Source organism: Quercus lobata, chromosome 4 (assembly GCF_001633185.2).
Source record: "Quercus lobata isolate SW786 chromosome 4, ValleyOak3.0 Primary Assembly, whole genome shotgun sequence".
Classification (NCBI taxonomy): domain Eukaryota; kingdom Viridiplantae; phylum Streptophyta; class Magnoliopsida; order Fagales; family Fagaceae; genus Quercus; species Quercus lobata.
Window position 1 is genome coordinate 48,813,001 of NC_044907.1, and position 19,580 is coordinate 48,832,580.

Below are 19,580 nucleotides of genomic sequence, written 5' to 3' on the forward strand. Positions count from 1 at the left end.
ACACTAAACTCTCGTTTACATAAACCCACCATTATTGGCTGGTTGTAAAGTTGCGTTTGAGAATAGGTGTTTCCATAATATTCTTCACACTTGAATAGACTGCTATAATTATTATTAAGGCTGCTTTCCATCACATCACTTCTTCTCCTAAAGGTAGCACTGAGTGCTTGAATATTGATATCAAAATTTTCATCCTCGTAAACATGATTTAATGTATCGCATATAATTTTTTTTTCCTTTTCCTTACATCCTTCTACCAAAAACCAAAAACCCAAACATTCTCTCTATAGTTGAATTGAGCACGTCTTTTTTCCAAAATTTAATCCACCTTTCCCTGCCACGAAGAGCATTTTAGAACGATCATTCCGTTTGTGCAGTACTCTTTTAAAGTACAAGCTATTATAACTCCCATTATACTTCAAGACACATATATATACTAACCAACATTATTTTCTGCCTACTAACACCAATCCTTGCAGGCTTCCAGCAGAGATTATGAACACAAAGGCTTCACATGTCGAGCCGTGATACATTTGTCAAACTAAAAAAGCACAGAAAACTCTTAACTTTCTTAATCGAGAGCAACTTTCTTTCCTTAAACAGATTCATGCCCTTTTCTTTTTATGTTACAAAATCACAGTACACATAACACCATCACTGGCACAGTTGCCCAACCTCAAATTCTATGAACGACTACTACTAGTACAGCACAAATGTTCTTTAGATTTGCTACAGACTGATACAAAACTGTCAAAACTTATGACCGCACTGCAACCATGGAAGACACGAAAAAAAATGTAAAGGAGAATGAGAATCGTTGGATTTTGAGACCTAACAGCCTTCTTTCAACTTTGTCAGCACCAATCAATTCCAGGTGACCAACAGATACAGCAATCTCCCGCTATTGATATCTAACCATTATAATTATTTATCCATCAATTGCAACTGTCGCCTCTGACAACGATCCCAATTTGTCTGAAATGGTTGATATAATGATTGGTATATTTACTTTCTCCGCGTCTTGTTGCGACTAACTCTGACAATTTTTCGATTAGCCTTATCACCGCCACCAGCACCCAGTGAGAAGCTGCTCCCTCCTAAACTATTTGAAGCCTGAAATGGAGATTGGTTCTGTGGGGTGGCTGAATTCTGTGGGGCTCCAAATTGAAAGGGATTTCCTGCTGATGGAGTTGACCCAAACACAAAGCCAGACTGAGGAGGTGTGACAGGAGCTTGGCCAAATACTGGAACTGTGGGCATGGAAGCTTGAATGGTATCCTCTGCCATGCTGTCTTCCATATTCATTTGATCATTATTTCCCGAGGAAGATGGATTAATTGTGAAGGGGTTGGGGTTACCAAATACAGGCTGTGATGTGGGAGTAGCCATGGCTGAAGTAAATGAGAAAGTGGGACCAGATGATGCAACAATGGATGATCCAAATGCAACAGGTGCACTGCTAGGAGCAGCAGCAGAAGCTGTAGATGCTGCAAATGGAAACCCAGTTGAGGGAGATGCACCAGATGCCACAAAGGGAAATCCAGTTGAGGATGTTGTAGAAGCAGCAACAGAAGATGTAGATGCTGCAAAAGGCGAAGTAGTGGTAGGAACAGAAGTTGTAGATGACACTGGGAAGGAAAACCCAGTTGAGGGTGATGTTGTAGCAGCAACAGAAGCAGTAGATGCTGCAACGGACGACCCAATTGATGAAGATGAAGAGTTGAATGTCGAACTTGAACCAAATATTGGAGACTTTGAGGGCTGCCAAGAACCAAACAAGCTTGAAGTAGTACTACCTATGGCATTATTAGAGTTGGCATCTGCTGAAGAAGCAGAAGTGCCAAGTCCAAAAGCAGCTCCTGAATTAAAAGGCTTAGCAGCAGGAGTTGACACAGCAAATGATGAACTCCCAGAAGAGAGAGCTGTATTGCCAGCCAATCCAAATGATGGGGATGGCGCAGATGAACTGAATTGAATGGGAATGCTGTTGGTAAAAGCTGCAACCCCAGTCCCAGCAGGGGATGCCTGTGCACTAAGCGCAGATCCACTACCAGCGCTGAAAAGGGTAGAACCCTGAGACTGACTATTAGCAGCGGAAGATGTGGCTGCAGCACTAAATCCAAAAATGCTACTTCCTGTACTTGCATTTGTAGCAGATGTGCCAACAAAAAGATTGCTGCCGAAATTGCCAATCCTTGACTCAGGCCTCGTCTTGGCAGCTTCTGATGCTATTCCAGAAGTAGCCGTTACTGGTGCTTCCACAACTGTGGGTCCAAATTTAAAAATAGGCCCTGATGCAGCTGAGGTAGAGAGACTGGTGCTGCTGGTAATGGAGGTGGCAAAGGCACTGGTGGTTGTAGTGCTGCTGCTGCTGCCAGTGGAAGTAAGAGTAATCGTAGAGCTATTTGATGAATTTTGAATGGGAACATTATTAAAAAGAAGAGGTGGAATGGTTGAAGGGAAAGATGGGCTTGAAGAAAGAGACCCATTATTTAAGAAAGAATTATTGGCAGTGGTGTTGACGCCAATACTTGCAGTAGGTGTTGATGTTGATGCAGCAGATGAAAATGCAGTTTCTGGTGTCCTAAAAGTGACTCCAGCATTTGAATTGTTCTTATTATCAGCTTTTTCCAATTCAGGTACTTTAGGCATAGAATCAGTTGCACCAGCCACAAAAGTTGAAAAGCTGCAGATAAAAAGCATACAAATTTAAGAAAGAAATTCACAAAGATCAATTACTCAACAAAAGACGACTAGGTCTAAATCTAAGAAGTCAAAACATTACATTTTGAACATTAGGCTTTAACTTAAAAGTGAAATGAATAAAACGTCCTTAGACTGCTAAACTTTGATGCTTTGTAATATCACCCCACACTATTTTTTCACCAATTTAGTACATAGACTTTGGTATTGTAGCAAATAGACCTCTTCTGTCCATAAATGAATGGTAGCAGTGAATTTTACCCAGGTGAAATTGATGAATGTACATAGAAAGACCTCACAATACAAAAACATGTTGCAGAACTGTTGAAGCATATCAGGATAATTAATGTATATCAATTATCACTGGACAGAGGAACAAAAAGTAAATAATACGTCTTGTATGCCATAAGTTCCAAAAAATCAGTATAATTCCATCATAGATATGCAGAGTCTTCACAAATTCAAAAGTAAGCCATAGCACTGATGACGTGATCATGACTATCAATACATATTAATTACCACAGAAAGAAAAACAAAGAGACCATGTAACGTATTTTATATCCCTTCAATTCCAAAGGACATTACAACTCAACTTCTCTTTAAAATTATAGCTCCACATACAAACAGGTGTCTGCTACAACTCCATCTCCATATAATCTAAACAATTAATATTACAACCCTTTTTCCCTGAATTGGTAAGTTAGACATGCACCCAGGTTCTAAAACACAACTTGAGTTGAGCGCATTGACAAGCCACTCCCATTTTTTAATTATCAAACATACAATTGTCTCTTTTTTCTGATAGGTAAGAAAAAAAATTTATTGAGAAAAGACAACTTCATTAAAAGGATAAAGTAGCCAAAAAAATATGTACAAACAACAAAGGAAACAAATTTTAATTCCATGGCCATTCCATTCTATAGCTGTGTCCTGTTCTATAACTGCTGCATCTTTTAGTTTCTTTTTTTGTGCAAATACAGACTTACTAATGAACTCAAGAATTGAACATGGATTTGACAGGTTCTATTTCCAGATTCAGAGCCATATCACACTTGCTTCAAATGCTCAAGAACCATAGGGAAATTATCACCTTAATTTCCCAGCTATTCAAAGTTATGGAAGAATTCTTAACTAACCCTGGGGAGGCAAACTTGTGATATGTTCAACATTACTTATTATATCCAGGCTACAGATGTTTTGTACTAAAATGGGTCAAAGCTAGACATAGATCTCAAAAGTCCTTGCATATACAAATTAACTAAAATTTCAACTTGTTCCCCTCAGATGGTGGATGAACTATAATTTACATTTGTGAATCATTTTTCATCCTTGACTTAGGAGTATCCCTCCACTACTGTTCCAATATGTTCCTCCAATAGAACCCCCTTTTTATCCAAAACAACAAACACACAAAATCACACATATATAAGACAGCATCAATATATTTCAAACAAGATAACCACCCCTTCCACCGTCTATCACACCAAGACAGACCAAACATAACTAAATATGGAGACAATCAATAAATTCCTTTAATATATTTAGTAACAATAAATATACACTAACCTGCTAGAGCTCTCCGGTTTTGGGTCTGAACTAACACCAAATTTATGTCCTGCAGATTCACTACCTAAAGATGAGGAAGCCAATGTAAACTGTGGCATCTTTTTATCAGCACTTGAAGCAGTAAAAAAGCTAGCAGCAGCATTTGGTTCCTTTGGTGAAGCAACTTTATCTCCAAAGCTATATGTGGGAGGTGAAACATTTGGTTGCTTTGGTGATGCAGATTTATCATATTTTAAGGATGACTGTATCGATATCACTGCAGGAGGGACAGCCTCGCTGGTAGAGTTGGCCTTTGGAAAGGCAAAGCCAATGCTCTTTTCAGTAACCACAGGCCCATCAGAAGTTACATCAGTTTTTTGGTTCAATGCAGCACTTTCAGGGGGCTTAAATCCTGATAGAGATGGAGGCTTCTCCTGTGTTACCACTTCGGCAAAATTGGACTTCCTCTCCGCCACAACATCATCCTTTTCTCTCTCTTCAACCAATGAAGTGGGAGCTGCCCCGTTGGAATAGTCATCATCCAGCTCCAAAAAATCCTAAAGAAGAGATCCATAGAATAAAATTTATTTGATGATTTGTTAAGTGGAATATCAAACACCTCTTTGGAGAGTGTAAGCTAACCTATAAAATTTTATAATTTTATGCGTTACATTATCATGACCATAAATAAAAATAAGCAGCAATTAATATCAAATAGGATGGAAGAAGAAGCAAGTTGACCAAGGCATTTATCAAATGCTTCGGATAGAGACAAAAATAGACATGAGAAAATAAACACATACCTCCTGTGCAGTCATACGGAAAGGTCGTCTCTTTTGTGGAGGATAGTTGAATGAATTAATCACCACAGAATCTGCAAATTTAATGCTGGGTAAGGTGTCCTTGTTTGGAGCTTTAGAATCTACACCATTCACTACAGAAACCGATATGTCACTAGAAGAAACAAGCTTCAATGGGCCATTTTCTTCAACTTTGTTTTGCTTCTGCTGAGTAATGTCCACAGCATCAGGTAACAAGGTATCAAGTGAACTATCCAACTTGTTATTCTCCAATAAATTCTCCAGAAGTTTTGGTGATTCTACAGTCTCCAGGCTTCTAAGAGCCTTTCCACGTAACATAGATGGTGACAATTTAGAGGGTGAGCTATCCCTCACAGATGCTAGCTTGAACTCAGATGATTTCTCTTTTGGTGAAACCAGCTTTTCAAGTTGCTGCAATATTTTTGAAGCCATCTCACTAGACTTGGAGGAAACAAGGGGAAAACTTGTACCCGGCATGCTGTTATCTCCATTCTCTGTTGAGTTCTTCATCAAATGATCCTTAGATTCAACCCGTAAAGGTGACTTTTGTGTCAAAAAGGAAGGGCGTTGAGCAGAACCAGGACTGACTCCAGTTCCAGCAATAGGGAGGGGACTACCAGAAACTGGGACGCTCAAGCCTCTCGAAGAGAGAAGACTAGGCTTTTGACGAATTCTACGTATAGGACCAACAGATCCTATATCATTATCTAAGACTGAACTTCTGCGTTTTAAAGCCTGCAAAGGAAAGAAACATAATCAACAATTTAATCAGGGTGATGAAATGAAAACATAGAGGATAGCATCTGATGATCTGCAGAATTTATACCCCTTGTTTAGATCCAGAAACTTTATTCTGCTCCCAAGCAGCCTGAGATGATGATGATGATGGCCCATCATAAGCAACAATGGGCCCAACACCCTAGAAAATGATCAAATGATATAAGAACTTCCTTTTTTTTCTTTCTTTTTATTTTTCTGAGAAGAAAATTATATAAGAACTTAACTCTAGAAAAACAATGATATTCTAAAGGACGTTATTTTCACTAGTAGGAATACCTTGATGGTAGAGGTTGGGTTAACTCTGGAATATGGCGTCCGAGCCATGCTATATATTGCAGATTTTCCTCGAGATCTAGGTGTCATAAAACCGTTTTCAGGATACCCAACATGACCAGAGGACCGCAAAACAAGTGGCATAATGGGTGACTTTTGCAGAAAAGGCCCACTGCTTATCACGGATGAATCTTCCCTCAAAGCTTGACTACGAATACCTAGCATTGATGGGGATACTTTTGAAGGCTTAGAACCCATGTAAGCTTTTGCAAGCTCTGCAGGTGAAGCAACATCCTCATCAAGGACCTGAAGACATTTTTTAACCATTACATGTGAAAGAAGTGCATGCAATATGTAAATTTTTTTACATGATAAGAGCATCGTGCACAACCACCCAAAAGCATTTTAAATTATGTAAACCATAAACAGAATACAAGCTATTTTTCTTACACTTGAGTTAATGACAGGAGTTGAAATGAGGTGGCTCCCAATCCCATTTTCTAAAGCTTGTGCTTTTGAAAGTTCCTCCCTTCCGACGTTAGACCCTACCGGCTCTGATGGAATCACTTCAGACTTTTTCTCTTCATCCCCAATATTGATATCAAGAGTTCTTGCATGCAACAAGGCTGTCAAACGATCAATCTCAGATCTGCAAAGTAGTTGAATTAGGTTCAGCATCAAAGGAAGTCATGACTCAAAATAAAACAAAAAGAAAAACAAAAGCATCAGCATCAGCATGATATCAAACAAATATTAACCGCCACAGATATATATATATATATATATATATATTTATATGGCAAAGACTGGTTCAGTTGGAACAGTAGAACCTGAAGTCATTACTGCTACTGCATTCAGATAAACAAACATGGAGACAAGTGTGATCCAAATTAGCAAAAACAACCTCTCATGACATCCCATGCTTACTGAATTTCAAAGTTCTCACAGAAGGAAAAATAACAAAAAGGGGTAATAATTCCGCATCAAAGATGGCATCAGACTTAAATGCGCATCTAAGAAACATTAACTGCCACAGATCTAAGTATGACAGAGACTGGTTTAATTGAAACAATAGAATCTGAAGTCATTTCTGCTACTGCATGTGGACAAACAAAAATGGAGACAAGTGAAAACCAAATTGACAAAACAACTCCTAAACATTCCATAATTATGGAACTTCAAAGTTCTCACAAAGGGAAAAATAACAAAAATGGGTAATAGATTTCAGATCAAAGATGGCATCAGACTTAGACAAAGCACCAAAAAAATTCAACAATTTTAATCTCTCATTTTTTTGCTAGAAATTTTTTTTTTTTTTTATAAGTAAAAAGGATGTATATTCAAGAAAACTACCTTATGCAAAAAAACATAAGGCAGAGAAAGATTACAGAGAAAGAAAAGAAAAAAGAAAAGCTACTAATTACAAAGGAGAGAGCTAAGGAACATAGGGAGAGAATCACTAGTGGTGAGTCCCCAAGCCCTAGACCAGTCAAAGAGTGAGCCACTAAAAGAAGCCAAAAGCTGGTCATCGGAACTTTTCATATCCTCAAACGTCCTCCAGTTTCGTTCCCTCCATAGACACCACATTAAGCACAACGGAGCTAGATTCCAAACGCTAGACGAATGCTTTCCAAGCCAATTCCACCAACCAAAGAGAGTATCCGCAACCGATCTTGGCAAGACCCAAGAAATCCCAAAGGATCTAAAAACCAAACTCCACAACCGATAAGCCTTACCACAATGAAGTAGCAAGTGATCTACCGTCTCACCATTACAACAACACATAATGCACCAGTCAACAAAATCCATCCCTTTACCCCTCAAATTGTCACCTGTAAGGATCTTATTCCATACAGTAGTCCATACAAAGAAAGAAACTCGCCTAGGAGCCTTAACCTTCCAAACACCTTTCCAAGGAAAGATTATGGGCAAGGGATTTCTTAACTTATTATAAAATGATCGGATGTCAAAATCCCCATTCTTCGTCAACTTCCATCGCATACGATCTCCATTCTCAGTATGAGGTAAATTAGAACCCAAAGTACGGAGAAATTCATCCACACCACCCGTTTCCCAATCATTTGGTCTCCGAATGAAATGAACATCCCAACTTTTTCGTTCCTCTGTCCCCAACCGTTCAAGAGAGGAAGCCACTGATGCCTCTTTATTGGAAGCAATCCTGTACACACCCGGAAAGGTTAAGTGAAGTGGAGACTCCCCATACCAAAGATCTTTCCAAAGCTTCACTCTATCCCCCACCCCCACCTCAAACTGAATATTCTTACTAAAAACCTCCCAACCCATTCGGATACTTCTCCACAAACTACACCCATGTACCCCTCTATCTAGCTTGGAGGTCCATCCCCCCCATTCTTCCCCAAATTTTAGAGCTACAACCCTCCTCCAAAGCCTTGTCTCCTCAACCCCGAACCGCCACAACCATTTCCCTAGTAAGGCTTTATTAAGAGTAGTTATTTTCCTTACTCCTAACCCACCATTTTCCAGAGGTGCACACACCTTGTCCCATCCCACCAAATGAGTCCTGGAATCCCCCCATAAATTACAAAACAGGAAGTATTTTCAGTAAGAGGTTGATGAGTGATGACATTTTAATGTTACAAAGACTACCTGGTAAAAGTCTTCTGCTTTAAAATTTGCTCAAGCTCCGTCAAGCCTCCTTTGTCAGAACTACTACTTGATTTGTCAACTCGATCAATGGCTCCTCGTTGCACTCCGGGAGAATCCTTTGCAGGCAAATTTTCAACAACACAAACAAAAAATAATGAATAAGAAATCAGCACACCATATCAATGGAATAATTCTGATAATATTTTATTATTAATGAATCAATCCATCAGCTAGATACATGCAGCCAATGAGATACAGCATATAATAATTCCCTAGAACATGTTCACACAACCTAAAGGATATGAGATGTGTAGTGTCTACACATTAATCCATTTACAAATAGAGCTCACAGAATCAATTTGAAACAAGTACAGAAACCAGTCAACATTGAGGCAAACCATTAAATAATTCACCAAGAGACTAATAAAAAGCAAAGTATTAAAAAGCAAATAAAGAAAACAGAAGAAAGAGCTTCCCAATCAGAATTTAGAAAGCATTTAAATTCTACCACCTAACACATGTATTAACAGAAGGCTTGTGAGTGAGGTACCCTTACACGTGCCATGATTTTTTTTTTTTTTAAATGAAATCTCTATTGGAAAAGAAAAGTATACTAAACAAAGAGACAAGTACTGCTTACTACACCAGCTAAGACAATAAACAGTGATCATTTGCCCACATTAGCAGAACTTCTAACATTGCTGCTAACCGTAGGATCTCTGCCAGAACTAGTCAAAAAGAAACTCAGCTGTATCCATTCAATTTATCAGAAGACACTTAGCATCTTACATATTTCTCTTTAGTTTGGAAAGAGTAACATCTTAACAATCTTATATTTCTACCTATTATGTAGCACAAGTTTCTTCTTCCAGATCAAGCTTTTTTCCATGCAGGAAAGTTGACTATAACAGAATTGTGCCCTCTTTCTGAAAACATTTAAGCACGCTACTTCATGCTAAAATTTCTTTGTTCACTAAATCTACCCTCTACTTTAGCCACTCATGAGTTCATCACATCAGATGCATACAAGACTGTTTGCAAAAGCAATGATTCAGTAACAGGATTAAGTCTTCTGGTCTTAGTGGAATATAAATGGACTTCACTCTGCAAATACAATTTCACAGCCAAAACCCCATTTTAATTTCTAAGGCATTCCACAATGAAGAGGACAGTTCACACTTGAATGCCCACTGGACCTATGTGCAACAAGATGGGAGGTAACTCTTCTACCACATAATGCCTTAAAAAGCAATAAAGACAGAATTTGATCCTAGGCCTATGGTGCTGTGCCCAGAGACTTCACCAACTAGACTAACTACCACTTTAGCCATGTAGCTTAATTGATAAAATTAAAATAAAAGAATTTTACGTCGAAATAAAATTAAAAAAATTAAGAATACCATTTAAGTGACAGGTGACAAGAATAGAAACCCGTACACATGCAAGAAGTAACATAAAAAAGCATTACAACTTACAATGTCAACTGCTTCATGGTACTCATCCCTTACTTCCGGGTGCTTATCATTTAATTCCTGGTTTGCTTCTGGTCAAATATTAAAATTTATATTATACGAGCTCGTGACTATCAAAACTAATTCAAATTTCATCAAAACAAAGGTAAAGCAAAACAACTCATATGGTAATCGCAAAATTAAGCTTATGAAAAGCTATTATAAAATACAGAAGAAAAATGATAATAGCTAGTCCTTATAAGCTTAAAGTCTCCATATGCAGCGTGCAAAAATACAGATCCTATTAAAATAATTAATAACAAAAATTATAGAAGACAGTGAGAGATTTATTTCACATGAACAAGGTTTTCCTCTAGAATCTGCCCCAACCCATTATGTAGTGATTCATAAAATCGTCTTCGGGGGTATTCAATGACATGGGTCATTAAATTATTTAAACAAGTCAAGTACAGGTAAATGGGTATTTGGAGGTAAACACTGTTCTTTGGCAAATATACATATAACATAAATTTCCACTGATACATTGCATAATTGAATCACAAAAATTGACTTCCAACGAACCAATTGAAAAATTAAATCACTTCCAACTTCCATAATTTCAAGTTCTTCAAATTCAATACCACACATATTGCCACAAGTTCACTGTTCAGATAGCCAAATTTAAGCAATCCCATTACTTCTAAATGCAAGTTTGTTCCAAATCCACAAATTTTTGGTTCACGAACAAAACCCTAACAAAACGTAAATTGCAGAATTTTACCCTAGAATTAGCTCCAATACAAATTAAGCTACTTCCACACCTAAATCTCGAGTCTCACAAAATATCAAACCCTAACTAAACGTTCCGTAATGAAAAAAAAAAGGACACTATTTCCACAAAGCAACACGCGCAGAATTGGTTTTCGCATGCAAAGAATAAAGAACGCGAACCAGAATTTGACGGCTGTGGCGGCTGTGGCGGCGGCGGAGGAGCGAGGCGCTTGCTGAAGAATGCGGAGAACAATCGGTGGGCGCTAGAGGCGATGAGGCGCTGAGCCGGATCGACGAGGCGGGAGAGCCAGCCGTTGTTGTTGGTGGCCACGGCGGCGGCGAGGCTGGGGGTTCTGATAGCGGTTCGAGGACGATCGTACGGCGTCGTTTGGGTGGCTCGTCGGAACGGACGCTTCCGGAACTTGCCGCCGGTGCCGAATCCTCCTTCCGACGAAACGGCGGCGTAGGGCTTCTCTTCCCGCGCCGTCTCCATGAGAGAGAAAGAGAGAGAGCTCTTAGGGTTTCAAAATTTTGGGGAACAGAGGTTGACAAGAGAGAGAAACTGAACAAAGTGCAAGTTAGGGTTTTTAATAGACAGAGAGAGAAAGGAAAAAAAAAATGAAAGATACTCTAGATAGAGAGAGAGAGAGAGAGAGAGTACGAGAGTTACTATTAAATTATTTCGAAAATAAATACTATATATATATTTTTTATTTTTTGCTGCTATTGTTTTTTTTTTTTGGTTAGGACAAGGCTAATGTGACATGTTCTGAATTTTGAGATACAATTCTTTTATTACCACATATTTTGTTAAAAATTGATAGTACGTGTGTAATGGTAATCGGTGAAATATTACTTTCACATTAATTGTCAATTTTTGTTCATTGTTTTCAATCACACATATTAGGACTGTATGAAAAATTTGTGATAGAATCATAAATCGATGGTTTTGATTTGAATGCGATGATTGGTAAACCATTACTTTCAAGTGAATTGTTATAATTCAGAATGACACTTATTATTGTGGGAAAATTTTATGATTGAATCATAAGATTGATGTTTTTGATTTGAATGTGTGATGATTTGGGTTTTTTTTTTTTTTTGTTATTAATGTGATTATTTATGTATAGACAGGTTGGTTGGTAATTCTATATGTTGTTATTTATGAAAGGTAATTATTGTATTCATAAATTCATTTGGGGTTTCTCAAAACAAAAAAAAAAAAAAATCATTTGGGGGATATTTGGTGGACTTTTTTCTAAAATCACCTGTGTATTGTCCTTAGAAAATAAAAGTGACTTGTAAATGGCCCAAAAAGTAGGATATGCTGAGAGTGTCTGATTCCATATAGGCTCCAAAAAGGTCAAAGAAGGGCGCCCAGAAAGTGACAAGTACACAAGCTGAATTGAAGCATAAGCTGTGGAGAAATAAACAAAACTAGAGAGTGCTCATAAAAACTGGACATCCCACTTCCACAGTGTCAGTGCATCCCCCATTGTCAATGTGTCAGACTAAGGTTTGGCTCCTTAAGTTTTTAAAGGCATCTTCCTACCATTACTATAATTGTATGTGATACAACTTTGGCATCATTTTAATAGGGCAAATTAGAAGTAGTGGAGAAAAAATAACGGATTTATACAAACGTGATAGGAAGTCAGTTACAATATGTCACATAAAATAGTTGTAGTACTAGAATTAGTCAATCGTTAGAGTTACCAACTGTTTCATGCACACGATGAATGTGAGGTAACTAGAGAACTTATCTAAACCCTACACTTGTTTCATTAATCCAGTTCTATACTAGTTGTTTGACTCCTTTTTATTACTTTTTTTTTTTTTTTTTTTTAGTTTTTATGTTCTTTTTTTAATAGGGAATCTTAGTATGTGGGGAGGAATAAAATCGTTTAACTAAGTCGTCTGCCGAATTAACAAGCTTATTGATTAAGCAAGTTTATTGGATGAGTACATTCGCAATTAATGAGTTGTCCCATATTAAGGGAAAGTGTATATAGATTCTTACCATAACTAAAATAACTCCTCCCAGTGCCAACTTTAGGACCTCATTCAAAATATGTCCCAAATTTAGAGGATAATTAGTTTTACTAAAAAGAAAAAGGGTAGAACTTAGGTACACTGCCTTAGCTATTGTTCGTTAGGTACCCCATTTAAATTAAATTTAGCCACTTGTCTATTCACTTAACAGAGCAAACAGACGTCTCTTTTTCTGTTTTCTTTTTCTCCTTTCATTTTCTTTTGATGCATCAAAAGGCTCAAACCTTAAAAACCCTTGGAAGTCTGGAACTCCAACATCCCTCAACTCACACTCTAAGACTTCTAAATTTTGAAGAAATCAATATTTCAAGAGGAAAGGGCTGGCTCACATGTGTTTTGCATTGTCAATTGAAAATTTTGTTGGATACCAGTCTTTATTTCTTTCTTTGTTCCTCTCTTTTCTGATCTCTCTCTTGATAATTCTTTTTTTTGATATAACCCTTAAAACAATTAGAAGGTCAATGTGGCTGGCTTTTGATCTCAAAGATTTGAACTTTTGTTTGCAATTTGAATGGCTGGTTGGGCTCGATGGGTGCCTGGCTTTGGTGGCTAAAAAAGATACTGATCTTAATTTCATATTGGAGTTGTGATTTCTAAATAATTACTACATGGGTTAAGGATAATTTTTCCCAGAAAAAAGAAGGAGAGAAAGAAGGAGAATTCTAGGTCATGAACTTTGGTTTTCACACATCTGAAAGAGACGGGCAAAAAAATAAAATAAAAGGAAAAGGATGTTAACTATTAACGTACATTTGCTCTGTTAAGTAAATAGACAGGTGGCTAAATTTTAAATGGGATACCTAACAAAAAGTAGTTAAGATAAAGATACTATACTTAAGTTTTGCCCAAAGAAAAATTTAGGTGGGTGTGCGCATTCTCCCATGCCTTCAAGCAAGTCCCTAAAATTGTAAACCAGTAAAAATACCACCTAATTGAAAATCTTAAACTGTTTTACACACATAAAAAAATTAGAAAAAATTAAAAAAAAAATTAAAAAAAAAGTGGTGTGAGTGTGTCAAAATCATCATTGACAATCAATTTTCTCTAATAGCTCAAGGTTTTAATTGTGCTAAACCTGTCTCTAACATGTACAATATATTGTCAACATTAGTCACTTAATCTCCCACAAAATCAAACACCAAACAATCCCTTTCTTTCTCTCTAACACCAAAATCAAATTAGATTTAAGCTTTTAGAGTAAAACTCAATTCTTAAGAAAATCATAATTTTTCATATCTTTTAGTTGAATTTACACTTGAACTATGAAATTTGATTATTCATATGAAATTAGTCTTAGTTTGATTAGTATTAATTAATTAAGTATGTATTTTTTTATAAAAATTAAGTATGTATTTAATTTGCCTTTACTTGGGTAGGTTGAGGTTATAAAGTAATTTTATTATTAAGTGATCATTTTGTTATCCTATTTTGAAACTAAACTTTTTCAAAGTAAAATAGTAGATGAATTTTTTTTTTTTTCCAAGGGAAAAAGTATCACTATTTGTGCTACATTGGTCGATACAACCATCTGGTTGAACTTAATAAGGGAACCTAATGTAAAAAACCTAATTTTAACATTTGTTTAACCATTCCAACATGGTGATGATTCACAAATCCTCTCTACCCCAAATTTTGAATGGTATTGGTTTGGTTAAGGCTGTCTAGTGAGTCAGGTGCCCTTACCAAACTGACTGGATCCGCCCTACTTGAAGCCCAACAGGTAGGCCTAAATAGTATGGTTAGTCAAATTTAGATCCTTTGCTGTTAAAAACCAAAAATTCGGTTTGGGTGGTGGGTTAAGGAATTTGTGTAACGACCCAAGGAAAAGCGTTAGCCATATCTGCGCTATACCTCAAAAGGACTAGTTACAATTGAGGCTCTTTGTAATTGTTAATAAAGCTCAGTTCAACCCAGTAAATACCTGATGTGGGACTCATCACACACCCATACACATCACACAATCAATCAAATTGGGGCATCACAATCTCCTCTACTTAAATCCCTAACATCCTTGTTAAGGCCCATTTTGTGGGGTAGTGTCTCTGAGCCCACACGGGGTTACCGGGCCAGCTCTGATACCATACGTAACGACCCAAGGAAAAGCGCTAGCCACATCTGCGCTATACCTCAAAATGACTAGTCACAATTGAGGCTCCTTGTAGTTATTAATAAAACCCAGTTCAACCCAGTAAATACCCGATGTGAGACTCATCACACACCCACACACATCATACAATCAATCAAATTGGGGCATCACAATTTGAATCCCGTAGAAACTGACTCGATCATTCATAAATTTAAAAGGAAAACATTTTGAGTATTACCCATTTTCATGCTTAAGGCCTGAAGACTGAAGTAGATCCATTCTCTCTCTCTCTCTCTCTCTCTCTCTCAAATCCCTAACCCTAGCCTCTGTCTTATTGTCGTCGTCAACAAATTCCCCCTAATACCACCGTCCTAGGTTGAGTTTCGCTCAAACCCCACTCTCTTGATCTGCTTGAAATGGCTTTGATCTTGTGCAATTTGATGGTGGATGTACTAATGTTGTGATGGTTGCGGTGATGGTGGGAGGACAGAGTGGTGGTGGTTCCCGTTGAGTCTTATTTATCCTCTTTCTCTCTTTTTCTTACAATCTCAGATTTGGGTTTGAGGTGTTTTTTGTGCTATTTGGTTTCAATTTCATATTTGGGTTTGTGGTATTTTTGGTGTTATTTGATTTCCCTAGCTTTGGATTGTGGTTGTAAGCTATGTTCTTTGGGTTTGAGTTTGAGTTTGATTTCTTCTATGTTCTTCAAACTCGAAATCACCTAACACCTCCAACTTGCTTAACCGATGACTTGAGCTACCTAGTCCGACCTGAATATTCGATCGGTTGCAGGTCCATTTTTTGAACACCTGATTCAATTGGGTCGATTGTGGGTTAACCCCAAACCTGATTTGACCCGACCCATGGTCGACCCTAGGTTTGGGGTTTATTGGTGGGTGGTGCCCAATATGAGAAAGTTTTATACTCTCTGTACATGTGGGGCAAACCTAGGGGAATAAGTAGGTGCTCAAAAAGCATACGGGAGAGAGCTTATGGGGGCACCAAATTACCACTTGTGATTATGAGTGGGTTAACTTTACCAATTATGAGAAAATAGAAGAAACAGAAAAATGGTAAAAACCAACATATTTGTTTGGGCTAGACAAATTTTGCAGCTTTTTTCCTTTTTATTTCTTCTTAATTTTAAATTCGGTTTCTATAACTTTTTAAAATCTTACCCCTTTTTTTAAAGAATTGTTTTGCTTTTACACATCTTATTATTTATACAAAAATACAACAATAACAATAACAGAGCCTTAGTCCTAAATTTTCTAGGGTTGACTATGAATTCTCAGGGTCCGAGCACATGTATTCTTATCCTCCACTAATAGTAGCAACTTGGTTGTTGTTGTTGTATTAAAAAAAAAAAAAAAAAAAAAAAAAAAAAAAAAAAAACTATACCTAGTGCATATTTTTGCCTCCATTCCTTAAAAAACAGGTTGTAGTAGCAACTTGGTTGTTGTTGCTGTATTAAAAAAAAAAAAAAAAAAAAAAAAAAAAAAAAAAAAAACTATACCTAGTGCATATTTTTGCCTCCATTCCTTAAAAACAGGTTGAATTAATGTGAGATTGTGGATCCAAAACCCCCTAGATGCATGTATATACCAATAAAAAAGAACATATTGTTGCACTTCCAAGAATGTCCGAATGTTTCTGCCATAACCAATTTGAATATAGGAAAAGGGCAACACTAAAAATACCATACAAGTTTTTTCCTTTGCAAAGTATGATGCAATACAATTGAAGGGCTGATTGCTGTTTCCAAACTCACAGTACATGAAATCTAAATAAATCCAACAGTTCCACTCTAAAAAAGCATTGTTGCTTCTTAGATAAGCACCGAGGCTCCTACTATGCAATCTTTGATCCCTCAAAAGGTTAAAACAAAGAAGAAAGAATCAAGAATCCACCTGCTTCCTTTGAGAATATGGTCCTAGAACCTCTCTAAATCCAATGCTGAAACTATTTTCTAGACCCTTCTTACCAACACCTACAGGGTCTCCAGGGGCGTAGCCAGAAATAATTACTTAGGGGGGCCGGGTTGTAGTAGTGATATGCTAAATATAATTCATAAGTCTATTGAATACAAAATTATCAACTTTCATATATCATCATATTTTTGTACATTAATGAACATGAAAAACTGTATAGTTCAATGTAGACATACAAAAAAGAATATTCACATCAAATCATGCCTGGCGATGATTTTTCATGGAATAAAATTCATCCATTATCATCTCTACAGTGAAATTCCCTGCAATTTCCTTCTCTATATAAACTATCATATTATTTGCCAAAAGCTCTTCCTCCCTTCTATTGCGAAGTCTTGTTTTTAACAGCTTCATAACTAACTTGTGAGAGAGATATAATAAATTATCATATAAAATTCCTTCTTACATGAATTATAATATAAATACACCTTTAGTTAAGTAATGACCTTTTAGGATAAAAAAAAATTAAATAAACAAATCAATCAAAAGTATAAACAAACAACATAAACAAAATACACAGACTCACGGCCCTCACCCCAATTGCCTTCCATAGATTTTTTTTTTTTTTTTCATTTATTATTTACTTACTTTACTACCCAATTACACAATGCAAGCCCCACCCTACCCCAACTGAAAAGATAAACAACACAAAAGCCAAAAGTCATAGAGGCAGTGGAGTCAATGGGTCAAGAATAAAGAATACAATAACAATAAACACAAAAAAACAAAGTCAAATAAGCATAAATCGCTTTGCTGGCAAAGGGATATTCACATATTCACATACACATATTTGATATTTCTATTATGCTACTTAGACTTTAGTTGTAGAGAAAAAAAGAGAGAAGTGAGATGAGAATGAGATACCTTGAGGAATTGAGATTGAGATGAGGGCTTGAGAGGTGATGAACAAGTCAGCGGGCTAGTGGAGTTTGCGGCGTCACGACAAGCGGACGAGGTCTGAGGAGATTGTTTCTAAGGAGAGACGTCGGGTGTGACACTATGGAGGCGTGAATTGAGAACAAAAGGGAAAAAAAAAAAAAAAAAACAAGGCATAGGCGTGACAATCAGATTGTTTTCTCCTATTTTCTAACGGTGAGGATTAAAATTTCGAAGGATGGGGTCTTCGTCCCCGCCCCGCATGGTTTTATCTTACTCCATCCCCGCCCCGCCCCGCATGACGAGGAATACTTTCTCACCTCATCCCCGCCCCTTGGGGCCCCGCGAAGCCCCGTCCCGCCCCGTAAAACTCTACTTTTTGTTAATTTGCCTTACAATTAGTACAATTTTTTTAATGAAACTTATTTCATTAATAAAAATATACTTGAAATTACAAATTTATCCCATCAAATCAAATCAATTTTTAGAAAAAAATTGAATAATATATCCAAGTGTTTAACAAGACAATTATAAAAATAAAATAAAAATCTCATATTATAACACATAACAAAATAAAGACAGAGAATCACATTGGGTAGAATAAAATATGCTAATATTAATATGTTTGTTTAAATAGTAGGGTTTTAGGGTATGAAAAATTTACAATTATAACCCTTAGTAACGCGGGACGGGACGGGGACGGGGAGGGGCGGGGTGGGGCGGGGCGGGTCTAAAAAGTCTAAACCCATCCCCACCCCGCCCCGTGATGCGGGGCTAAAATGTTGCCCCATCCCCGCCCCACTGCCTTTGCGGGGCGGGGAAAACTCGCGCGGGACGAAGCGGGGAAGGGCGGGTTAAACAAGACGGGGAAAAATTGTCATCCCTAACTACGACCATGGTCAAGCATTTCTTCACTTCAACTTCGTATGTTGCATATTCTAACTTATAATTTACTTGCTTTTCATAATGGGTAAAAGTCAAGTCCAAGAGGGTTGTTGCATTAATTGGTGTTCTTCATTAAGAGAAAGATTCGAATGCCACATTCCCCACTTATTATAACTACTATTGAAAATTATTTTTTAAAGGCAAAAAAATCCTAATTAAATTCAACCATATAGTTGTATTGGCCAATAAATCATGTAGGCGAATTTCTCTAATAAAAACATATAGGTGAATTTAATTGTTTTTGGAAAAAATTTCACTGTTTGTACTGCATTGGTTCATAGAATCATATTGTTGAACTTAGGAATCTAATGTACAAAACCTAGAGACTTGTATCTGAGTTTAACCATTCCAATATGGTAATGAATCACAAATTTCTACACCAAAGCTATAACCTCTTAAAATCTTACCTTTTATTTTTTAAGTATTGTTTTACTTTTACACATCTTATCACTTAAACATAAATACAACAATAAAAATAACAAAGCCTTAGTCCCAAATTTTATAGGATCGACTATTTCTCAACATTTAATCCGGGTTGGGCACATGCATTCTTATCCTCCACTAGTAGTAGCAACTTGGTTGTTGTTGCTGCATTATGAACCAAAAAAAAACTATAACTAACACATATTTTTGCCTCCATTCCTTAAAAACAGGCTGC

General features: G+C 37.0%; 1 protein-coding gene across 1 annotated transcript; it reads right to left on the minus strand.

Moving 5' to 3' along the window:
• Positions 1–567: 567 nt before the first annotated feature.
• On the minus strand, positions 568–11,595 carry LOC115987654 (nuclear pore complex protein NUP1-like). Its single transcript, XM_031111245.1, has 9 exons — positions 11,153–11,595; positions 10,226–10,293; positions 8,751–8,866; positions 6,573–6,771; positions 6,126–6,428; positions 5,896–5,988; positions 5,052–5,804; positions 4,270–4,805; positions 568–2,686 (listed from the first exon to the last, which is right to left on the minus strand). Exons 1-9 carry the CDS (start codon positions 11,463–11,465, stop codon positions 1,006–1,008), a joined length of 4,062 nt encoding a protein of 1,353 aa, XP_030967105.1. The 5' UTR covers positions 11,466–11,595; the 3' UTR covers positions 568–1,005.
• Between the last annotated feature and the right edge of the window lie 7,985 nt (positions 11,596–19,580).

What these genes read in the sequence shown, in the direction of transcription:
- LOC115987654 (XM_031111245.1), bottom strand. Translation starts at nt 11,465, where the DNA reads ATGGAGACGGCGCGGGAAGAGAAGCCCTACGCCGCCGTTTCGTCGGAA. An exon ending in GCCACAGCCGTCAAATTCTG is followed by an intron (nt 10,294 to 11,152) that starts GTTCGCGTTCTT and finishes ATATTTGACCAG; the next exon opens with AAGCAAACCAGGAATTAAAT. An exon ending in ACCCAACCTCTACCATCAAG is followed by an intron (nt 5,989 to 6,125) that starts GTATTCCTACTA and finishes ATCATTTTCTAG; the next exon opens with GGTGTTGGGCCCATTGTTGC.